Source organism: Synchiropus splendidus, chromosome 2, assembly GCF_027744825.2.
Source record: "Synchiropus splendidus isolate RoL2022-P1 chromosome 2, RoL_Sspl_1.0, whole genome shotgun sequence".
Classification (NCBI taxonomy): domain Eukaryota; kingdom Metazoa; phylum Chordata; class Actinopteri; order Syngnathiformes; family Callionymidae; genus Synchiropus; species Synchiropus splendidus.
In genome coordinates this window covers 30443050-30453747 of record NC_071335.1, presented here as the reverse complement: position 1 = coordinate 30453747, position 10698 = coordinate 30443050, and the positions used below count along the sequence as shown (strand labels likewise).

The 10698-nt window shown below is 40.9% G+C and overlaps 2 protein-coding genes across 5 annotated transcripts; both read right to left on the bottom strand.

The window, feature by feature from the left end:
* Positions 1-171: 171 nt before the first annotated feature.
* On the bottom strand, positions 172-5894 carry LOC128754463 (outer dynein arm-docking complex subunit 3-like). 4 transcript variants are annotated; one of them, XM_053857091.1, is made up of 13 exons: positions 5748-5894; positions 5399-5529; positions 4685-4846; positions 4503-4604; positions 4208-4333; positions 4016-4138; positions 3809-3928; positions 3576-3736; positions 2548-2704; positions 2326-2475; positions 2152-2239; positions 1959-2069; positions 172-1851 (listed from the first exon to the last, which is right to left on the bottom strand). In XM_053857091.1, the coding sequence occupies exons 1-13, from the start codon at positions 5815-5817 to the stop codon at positions 1772-1774; spliced, it is 1581 nt and encodes a 526-aa protein (XP_053713066.1). In that variant the 5' UTR covers positions 5818-5894; the 3' UTR covers positions 172-1771. The 4 variants fall into 4 exon arrangements, with proteins under 4 accessions (XP_053713066.1, XP_053713068.1, XP_053713069.1 ...); XM_053857093.1 differs by having other exon boundaries at positions 5399-5543; positions 5748-5876; XM_053857094.1 differs by having other exon boundaries at positions 4685-4841; positions 5399-5543; positions 5748-5876.
* A 1103-nt stretch (positions 5895-6997) lies between these two features.
* Positions 6998-10666, bottom strand: LOC128754467 (outer dynein arm-docking complex subunit 3-like). Its single transcript, XM_053857101.1, has 12 exons — positions 10514-10666; positions 10166-10296; positions 9880-10041; positions 9712-9813; positions 9486-9611; positions 9296-9418; positions 9085-9222; positions 8833-8993; positions 7823-7979; positions 7589-7738; positions 7231-7318; positions 6998-7167 (listed from the first exon to the last, which is right to left on the bottom strand). Exons 1-12 carry the CDS (start codon positions 10581-10583, stop codon positions 7046-7048), a joined length of 1530 nt encoding a protein of 509 aa, XP_053713076.1. The 5' UTR covers positions 10584-10666; the 3' UTR covers positions 6998-7045.
* Positions 10667-10698: the final 32 nt, after the last annotated feature.

The window sequence follows — 10698 nt, the reverse complement described above, 5'->3', positions numbered from 1 at the left end:
CGAAGTAATAAAATAAACAATGTTAAATATTCATGAAAGACATATGTCTAAACCACAGGCTGTTTTTCTAACACCAAATACGTTTTTTTTTTTTATTTGGAAGTGTTTCACATCAATTTGTAATTTTATATCATTCCACAAACTTAACATTACATGGGCACATTCTGAATTAAATTAAAGTGCTTTGTCATTCAAGATAAATATACAAAAGACACTTAAGTTGCATTTTACTAACAGCATTAAAAAAACAAGAACAAAAAAGTAATTGATATTATTAATATTAAATACAGATATTATTTATAATTTAATACATGTGAGGTAACAACAAGGGAAAAACAACGACAAACAAACAATATAAAACAATTCTGCAGCAATAATTTGGACAGCTTAAACACAAACAACACATTTTCAAACAGGATTTTACTGAGAACAGGTAGATAAGAAAATAATGAGCTTCACCACAAAAGGTACAGAACATTCTTGGACTTTGCACAAGGACATTGGGGAGGTTGTACGTTTGATTTAGCGAGAAGTCAAGTGTTAAAAACAGGTCCATCAACTTGTTTGGGCAGAGTGGCAGGACAAGCCTGGAGGCAGCACATAGCACAAGTGCTTTAAGGTGTTGCTGCGGTCGTCCGCAGAACGTCACCTCAGGTTCTGAGTCACACCGAGAAATGGAACACAATTTACCCGTGAAAAATACAAAGGTTGATGCCGAATCGATCAGGAAGCTAAGAGGAAATAATGTCACACAGAACCTGATGGCAATACACTCAGTACATTTTGAACAGCCAAGATGTTCAACGGCTACTGTTTGGTTTTCTCAATGGACAGTTTGTACAGAGCCAAAATTAGTTAAGTAGCAGAGATGTGGCAAAAACTAATAAATAATGTCGATTAACAGAGAAGATACAATGGAAATATAAGATGGAAATATACAGAGGGGAAAAAAAGGAACTCAGTGGCAATAGGGCTGAACACCACAATGAATTTAATTTTATTATTTACTATTTATTACTATTATTATATATTAGTATTTTATTATTTATATTATATATTTATTATTTATACTATTATTTTATTTTTATTATTTTTAACCTAAAAAGCTGTGGCAGAAATTACTTGGATGGCCAACAAGAGCATAAGAATCATGACACGAATACATTTTTAAAAATTACATTTAAAAAAAAACAAAAACAGATGCATCCACATTCAGCTTTAAAACCATAACTATATATATAAAAAAATAAGGGGCATCTGTTTGCAAAAAGAAATGTGAACAAAAACACAATTGAGGCAGAAACCAGAACTGTTTTTCACTCTGCTCCATCTTGATCTTTATCAATGATGAAGCAAATAGAGTATGTAAACTATGAGGAGCCACAAGTAAGTGACAATGAATGGAACTGAAAAAAAACTACTCCTGCTATGACTGAAAACATTACAATACTTCTACAGTAAATCAATGACTAATGATGTCATGTGGTATTTGGAACCAGGCAAATCTATATACTGTATGTTCCCACCTGTTGAAGGTTTTGAGAGTGATACTTCACACAAACTACTAGTGTTTGTGTAGCTGAAAACATTTAGAATACATTGTTTCAAGTTGAATTGTTCCTAAAACTTCACGTTGCCAGATATATATTTTTGGCTGAACAAATACATTGTACACACTCTGTTGATCAAAGTGCCAGATGATTCAACTTTTCTCTCGTGGTGTTCCACAGGGCTCCTTCCTCGTCCCCGTGGTGCTTCTTCACCTCCTGTCTCATTTATCACCCGTATTTTTGACTCCACTCAGATGGTCCTCTAAAGCTTCGCCCCCAAGATAACGGCTGATTCCGACTTCTATATAAGTAAGAGACAAATTTCCAATGATTAGTACATTAAAACACAAATGATCAGTTTGTAAAATGAATGGCCGCTGAGAAGATATTTTGAATACTTGTACGAACCATTTGTGGAACGATGTTTTATCTGTGACTTGGCCTCGATGATCTGATTGGACCTGTTCTTCAGTTCCTCCTTGGTGACAATGTTAGCGTCTTCCTCGTCACTTTCAACCTCTGGAGTACAACCAGAGACATTTTGAATGAGGGGCAATGGTCAAAGGTCAACGTGTGTTCGTGTTTTTGCCCTCCAACTCACCCTCTTCATGAATCTCAAGCGTCTCGTCATCAGGCAGCCTCGCTCGTGTGTTCTCATCCGGCAGGTCCTCTTCTACTTTCATGAAGAACTGCACCAAAACAGGAGGAGATTATAACATTCCTGGCAAATGATACCCAGCAACACAGCAGTCACATGACTTCTAGAGAGTCTCACCTTTTGTTCTTCCATCTCCCTCAAAATATCAGCCTCATCTTCTCCTTCAAGTTCCCCTTGTAGTAGTTTCAGCTTCATCTCACATTGGATCATCTGCACCAACACGTACTGGTCTGAGTCCGGAGACACTTCGGGGTAAACCTCCTGCACCTGCGGGTCCAACCACAAGTGTTCAAGTAACAAACCAGTGGCTGAGTACACTGCCTTGTTGTTGAGGTTTACAAGTGGAACTTGTTGAAGTTTGTCTGCGATGTGCCGCACTCCAGCCCGAACAGTGCTGAGGATTTTGAAAACCTTGTCCCGCTGGTCAGTGGCTGCATCGAACCTTTGGACCTCAACCAGCAGATTCTGCTCGCTCTCCTCCAGACTCCGCAGCTCTCTGGGAAACGCACAAACATTTCATTTCACAAACCTTTCTTGCATCCTTCACTTGTTTTATTTTATCGACTTTGTCTTCAAATGACTAGAGATGTGCTGTGACAATTGAGTTTACACGGCAATTCATGCCACAGGCAGTGAACGTCTGCACCAATTATTCTGTTTTTGTCAATGAAATATTGTCATCAACATACCTCTATCATGTGTGGATAACCAGACTAAGATGCTGGTCATGTGATGACAACGCTAACTAAATATGTACAGCACTGTTATGGACAACACACTCACTCGCGGCATGATTTACAAAGTCACATTACGCACCTATCTTCTTACATATCTTCATACAATAAATGTGTGTTGTCTTTCTCTTCACTCCGTTTTACCCTGCCTGCTCTTTTATCCGATGTCTGACCCCAAAATACTTTTAAAATCTTCATCTCTTTCCTTCACATCACCACCTTTGTTCACTACAGATCACTATATCATCAGCAAACATGTTCCTTAGGTGGCTCTTCCCTAGCCTGGTCTGTTGCAAGGAGCTGATCTCTTCTGTAATAGTACTATAGTGTACCTCACCCCTGTCTCACTGTCCTCATACGTGTCCTGCACCACCCTCTTCCACAATGCTCAAACATTACTGCTCTAGGAACTAAGTGTTCGGCGGATGCAATTCCTTCTGAGATTCTGGACCAATATCCTGAATGCAAACAACGGTGGTGCTCTGTCTTGGCATGAAACCATACTGCTGCTCACTGATGGTGACTTCAAGTTTGGACTTAACAACTCTGAATCATCATAAGTTTAAATGAGAAATGTTCATTGGTTGATTCGCTGGTGGGAGTTTTGCTTTTGTTAAATGAGTATTGTGTGACCTGGAGTTGTCTGCTTCTTCAGCATTCTTCATGTCTTCAAACTGCTGGAGCAGCTGCTCCCTCCGCCTCTTCAGATGCATGAGCACTTTCACGCTCTCTTCCTTCATCTTCTCCAGATGCTCCTGGGTTTTCTTTTGAGAGCTAAACTTCTGAACCAGATCCTGGTAGAAAAAGTTGGTTTACACAAAGCACACTTTGAGGTGGAGCAGAACATTATTTTGGCAGCTTCAGACCTCAGCGTCCCTGACTCCAATAGCCTCTTTGATCTGCTGGAAAGTCTCTAGCACGGCTGTGTTTTTATCTTCCTCCCAAGTGGTGACCATGTCATCAGACGCAGCACTTCCTCTTTGGTTCTGCGCGGAGCAAATGAATCAACTCCAATATACTGCATGACAAATACAGAATCCTTGTTATGGTGAACACCCAGGGTCACGTCTCACTTTTTTGGCTTGTCGTCTGGCTCGAGCCTTCCTCTCCTCGATCTTCCTGTTGTAGCTTGCTATGAAATTATCCCGCTCTTGTCGCTCTTTGGAGAGAAGCTCCTCCTGCTGTTGCAACTCAGCCTGCGACAATGATGGTATAACTTTCAAGGATCATAATGCATAGATAAAAGAGCTGTAACAGAAGTTCACCTTCACGGTGTCTTTAGCCATCTGGGCTTTCTTGTTCATGACCTCCAAGCTTGTCAGCTCCTTTTTGTCCCGAGTGATCTCGTCTTGCAGACTGTCCAGTTGGCTCTGGAAGCAGACACTCTCCTCCTGGCCATGAGCAAATAAGAAGGTTAGAGATGCAAGAAAATCTGAGAGGGGCTCACAGGAACTGGAGGAGCCAGCTGTCAGCACGGTGGTCAGTGGAGAACCGAAGCTTCAAACTCCTGGATTGTCGTTCATTTGGATTATCATTTATGACGTCCCAGTCCTCATTCACCTGTAAGTGTCTCTTGACCTTCATGTAGTAGGTTTGCAAGTCTTCAGCCTCGTCGATTTTCAGCTGAGTTTTCTTCAGTCTGGTGTCCAAATCACGAAGTTTCTGAGAGCAGAGACATCAAAGACGCTGCCCTCATTGAACACTATGATCGGTGGTCACAAGAGAGTTTTAGGGCAACTTACCATGGCATCGTCGGGCAGACCGAGGTTGCCTTTGGGCTTCATCCTCTGGTACTCCTTCTTCATATTCTCCAGCTGGCTCTTCCAGGTCTTATTTCTGTGCTTCATGGCGTTGAGGCGATTTGTTTTCTCCATGATCTTGCGCACCAGTTTGTCTCGGCTGATCTGAGGGATGAGTGGTACATGGCCCCTCTTACGAATGGTAATTCTACCTTTTGACCGACAGGTGGAGATGATGTGCTACACTCCACTGTAGAAGACTGCAAGTTACGCACACTCACCAGGTTAACCGGGTTAAAAGATTGCCAGCTTTCATGGCAATGGAGTTGTAATTAGACTTACATTTTTTTTTAGATTTAATATCTAAATTGAGTAAAAATTCCAGATTTAGATTTACTGTTTTATATAGCTTTTATAGTTTCATTTTTTAATTTAGATTTAATATCTATTCAAATTTATATTTTCTTAATATTTTATTTAGATTTACGATTCAGATTAAAACTTGATTTTGATTTTATTCAAACTTTTGATGTAATATTTTTTATTTGATTTTTATATAGACAAATTAAAAATTTGGTTTAAGATTGACATGTCGTTGTGTTCTATTTTGTTTTCGAACCATGATCAGACAGTTTTGGGACCAGTAAAACACCAACTCTAAAACAGCTTTAGAATGTATTTAAACTCTGTGTGTGCGTGCGTGTGTGTGTTACCCACCGAGGGGTCAAAATCAGATTCTATAACTTTCTTATAGAGCTTCCTGTTCTCTTCCCTCAGCTGGCGGATGTTGTCTTTCTTCTTCTTCAGAAGAGCCTGTGACGTCTCATATTCTGCGGTTCTGTCGCGCTCTGGAAGACACAGGCTGTCATGCCTTTATCTTTCCGATGGACTAGTGCGCAAGGGAGCATGTTCAAGACACGTGGAGGGTTCCATGAACATCGCTAATACATCACAACAAGATGCAAGTGTGAACTAAAGTGCCACTATATCCACTGTTGTTGTGTTGTGTTTTTGTAAACAATTCAAAGAACATTCAATTATGAAGGAATTGTTCATTGGAATTTACCCAGAAGTTCAATTTTCCTCTGCATCTCCTCGCATTGCGCATGTTTGTGTGGATCCTGGGTGCCCGCCATTTCAGCAGCCTGTAAATTACTCCAGCAGGAAGAAACAAAATACAGGCTCTACACCGACCTCTAGCCATTTATGCTTGTTATTATTACAACATTTACTTATATTTGCCCGGTGCAGCGATGACTTTGTTGATAAATCTGTCACTTTGATCTCGTAAAAAAGACAAGAAAGGTTACATGAACCCAAACTTCCTTCCACAGATGAAGCTTTCCTGTAAGCGCCACATGGCTCTGTCCAACCGATGGCGATCACTTTGGGATTTCGCACGTTGGAACCCTGGGCAGGAAGCCCCTCTTTGGTCCTGTCAACTGGAGAAGGTTCACTCAGGTCTTGACAGAGCAACAACCTGTATGCATCCTGGCTGGTTGTGTGTCTCTGAAACATGCTCACTTTACAATGACACCACAGATTTGAGTGAGAAGACTTTATTTGACAGAAAAATGTGTTTTCTTCATCCCTTTATTCCTTCATTTCTACCGCAACGGTTTTCCTTCCACTATCTCTCGTTCGAATAGATTTTAACTCCGATTATTATTATTATTATTTATTGATTCAATTTTTCCTCATTCCCTTAAAGTCTTTCTTACACCATTCCTTTGTCTTCCATTGTTTATCACTTTCATCTTTTTCTTTCTTTATTCCAACCATCTTGTATTTCATTTTATTATTTTGTTCCTTTATTCTTTCTGTATTTTCCATATTTCAATTTCCATTTTCTCCTTCCTTGTCCATGTCTCCTTTTAATCACCATGGCATCTACATTCTTCTTACACTCTTTCTTCATCCTTTTGTCCCTTCTACTTTAGTATTGATTTATCATTTCTTTCACTTCTTTACTGTTTTCTTCTTTGTTTTTCCCTCAGTCCAGTTGCCTTTCACCCCTCATCTTTCCTTCCTACTAATGTCCCCTTTTTATTACTTTGTTTATCATTCGGTGCTTCATCCATGCTTAAACTTCAATTCTCTCTCCTTACATTTTATTTAACTGTGCATCCACCAACCCTGCTCCTTTCATTCCACCATCCATGTTTCTCCAACATTGTTCCAATGCAGTCAGCAGGCCGCTCCTTCTGCCTTTAACTCCCCAACATCATGAGTTTTTCTTTAACAAATTGTAGTTTAAACTTCAGTTCAAGGCTATTTTATGTGTTAGTAAACAACTGACTAACTGTAAAAAATTACCTGAAATTTACATCACAAAAACATATCCATCATGCTGCGACGTGCCTCTCAGAACTTGCCCTTCTTGGCCCAATGCTTCTTCTTGGACCTGGACTCAATAATCTGCTGGGACTGATTCTTCAAGGCTTCCCGTGTGACGATGTTAGCGTCCTCTTCCTCGCTCTCGTCCTCTGGGATATGAGCGGTTACAATCATAGAAGCCAGGATAACCACATGCTTTCACCATGACTCACCACCTCGGCGAAGCTCCTCTGTGTCGTCGTCCGGCAGCTTGACCCGCGTGTTGTAATCCGGCAGCTCCTCCTCAACTTTGATGAAAAACTACTCGGAAATATAGACTCATGAGATTAACATCATATAAATATGACTCTATAGTATTTTTTTTTATCAAACACAGTTTTGCTGAGCAAAATTGTTTTGTTGAGTCAAATGTGTTACTATGTTTACACTTTGCTCTCAACTGAGAGATCTCGGTTCACCAGCAAGCCCTGGGTCTGTCCCATGGCCTCCTCCCAGTCACTCTGAACGCCCCACTCAGTGTCACCACCTTGTGGACGCAAGAAGACCCCAACATAAAACGCTTGCACCGACCTCTTGCTCCTCTATCTCTTTCAAAATGGCAGCCTGGTCTTCTGTCTGAAGCTCGTCCTGCAGGGCCTTCAGCTTCCTCTCACACTGGACCATTAGCTCCAACACCGACTCCTCAGAGCCCTCCGACCCCTCAGGCAAGGAATCACCACTCTAAGGAAGATCATGACTCAGCATTCTCAAAAGTAGATGTCTGACATGTGAGCTAAAAAAAAAAACAAAGCAGTGGAAGAGTACCAGCGAAATATGCTGCAGTTTGTCTGCGACGTGCTTCACTCCAGCGCGGATGGTGCCATGTGTCCTGACCAGCTTATCCAGCTGCTCCTTAGCAGCGTGACTCTTCTGAAGCTGAGCCAGCAGTTTATGCTCACACTCCTCCAGCAGCTGCTGGTCTCTGACGGAGAGACACAAGCAAATCTACTAGTGGTGTGTGTGAACACACAACAGACCAGCCCTAAAACTCCCTTATAAAAGTTATAAATGACCCTTGGTAAATCAATATTATGAACAGCTCGGACATGACCCATAGGCCACGCCCACTGACCACCTGGGACTCAAAACTATCAACTTGAAAAGCATCATTAAAAGCACTTAAGAGTGTCCAACATTTATTCTCTTTGTATGATCTGAAAGTGACAGTAGGTGGAAGTGATGTTTCAGAACCCGCTCATACAACATTTCCACTTCTTTGAAATCCATTCATCTGAGTTTAAATACAAGAATAGGGCGAGGCTTTATGTACGGCACATTCAGATGATAAACATGAACAAAACTAAGTTAGCAATAGCATCATTCTTGCTGTTTGTTTTTTCCAAAAATACACATTTAAAATATTTTTCTATTTATTTATTAATTAGAATCATTTTTTTCACGTGTACTTGATGTTCTATTTATTTTTTATGCATTATTTCCTTGGTGTGTGTATGAGTATTATTATGATATATACCTATTTTTTTATAATATATAAATTCTATACTATACATTTCTTTCCACAAATATCGAATTTCTATTATTTCTATTATTCTTTATTATTATTATTTCTATTCCATTAGAGAATATTTAATACTTGGTACACTATTTTTAATATCATGTGACTTTTCATTCTTCTATATTCCCGATAATAGTTTCATTCTATTGCTTATCTTCTGCTGCCACTTTGACATTGTATTCATCTCGATCATAAGTGAGAATGTTTTGGTAACACAAAAATAACACAATATTTCCAACAGCATAACAATCTGGATCACCTTGAGAAGTGTGCCTCCCCAGAATATTTTATATCTTCAAACTGTTGACTGAGTTGGTCCCTCTGCTCCTTCAGCTGAAGCAGGACTCTCACATTTTCTTCTTTCATTGTCTCCAGATGATCCTGAGTGTCCTTCTGTGTGACGAAACGCTCCAGCAGTTCCTAGGGTTGAAAACATGAGAGAAAGGCCACATCCTTCTCGTTGTTGTTGTTGTTGTTGTGGATGAAAACAAGAGAATCATGAATTGCAAACCTGGACATCTTTGACTCCGGTCGCCTCCTTGATCTGTTGGAAGGTTTCCAGCATGGAGGACTTTCTTTCTTCATCACTGTTGATCCTGCAGCGCACCTGACTGCTCACCTCCTCACCCGGGAGGTTTGTTTTTGGAACCTGTGGTCATTATGAACAACTGCTAAATCTGTCCTCCTCATCTCAAAACGTCTCATCAGAAAGTGGCTCACACCCTTTTCTCCACTCTGAAGGCCTGCGCCTTCCGCTCCTCCATCTTCCTGTTGTAGCTGGCTATAAATTTTTCTCTCTCCTGCCGTTCCTTAGAGAGACGTTCTTCCTGCTGTTGCAGCTCAGTCTGACAATAAAGGAACATATTACACATTTTTTCCACTCTAAGTCTATTTTCCTAGCTTTGCAGGCACCTTCACTGATTCTTTAGCAAGCTGGGCCTTTTGGTTCATGACCTCCAGGTTGCTAAGTTCCTGTCTGTCCTTCAGTATCTCTGCTTCCAGGTTGTCCAGCTGGCTCTGGAAACACACACTCTCCTCCTTTGGGACCATGACAGAAAGCAAAATGTTCAGTAAGGAGGTGTGCAGAGAGAAACATGAGAGAGCAACAGCAAAAATATTTTGAAGTGAGTTCCATCACCTCCAGATGCCTTTTGACTTTCATGTAATACGTATTCAAGTCCTCCACCTCAGAGACTTTCAACTGAGTCTTTTTCAGTCTGTTCTCCAAATCTCGTAGTTTCTGTAGAGAAAAATCGAAACCCTCTTCACATAGAAGACCTCAAGAGGAAAGGTGAGTGACACGTACCATGGCGTCATCCAGCAAACCGCTGGTGTCTTTGGGCTTCATTCTTTGATACTGATTCTTCAGCTCCTCAAGCTGCCTCTGGTAAGTCAAGGTTGTATGTTTCATGGCGTTGAGACATTTTGTTTTTTCCATTGCTTTGCGTTGCTGCGCTTCGCTGTTGCTCTGCCACGAAAAAAATAAATCACAGAAAAGTCTAAATAAGTTACTTGAGTGCGTGATCATTATTTTCACTTATCTCAACCATTGGGCAAATCACTCCTTTATTATGACTGAAACAGCAACATACTTCCTTGTCAGCAACAACATCAGCCAGTCTCCTGTGGAGGGTCCTGTTGTCCTCTCTCAGCTGGCGGATCAGGTCTCGGTTCTTCTTCATCGCTGCCTGCGAGCTCTCGTACTCCGCTGTTCTGTCGCGCTCTGGTGGACAAACTGTATTACTGCAACCCAAAACCTTACTGACATTTATTACAAATACTTATCACAAATACATTGCAGTATATCATTGAAGCACAATCGCTATTGTGGTGAGCTGAAAAACCTGCATCGTTAAAGTTTCAGCTACTTTCAGTCAAACAAACAAACCATGTGTAGCTAGCTAACAGCTCGGTGTTTTCTGTCTAACAGCAAAACTTACCCAAAAGTTCGATTTTGTGTTGCATTTCCTCGCACAGTAAATGGTAATCTGGGTCCCTGTAGGACGACATACTTCACGACTGCTAAATATAATGACAAGTAAAGACAAATAACGAGGTTGGCCTGCAGCGCTGCGGCACCACCGCCGTTGCTAAGCAACTACCAACAGCGATGGCGAGTGTCCAC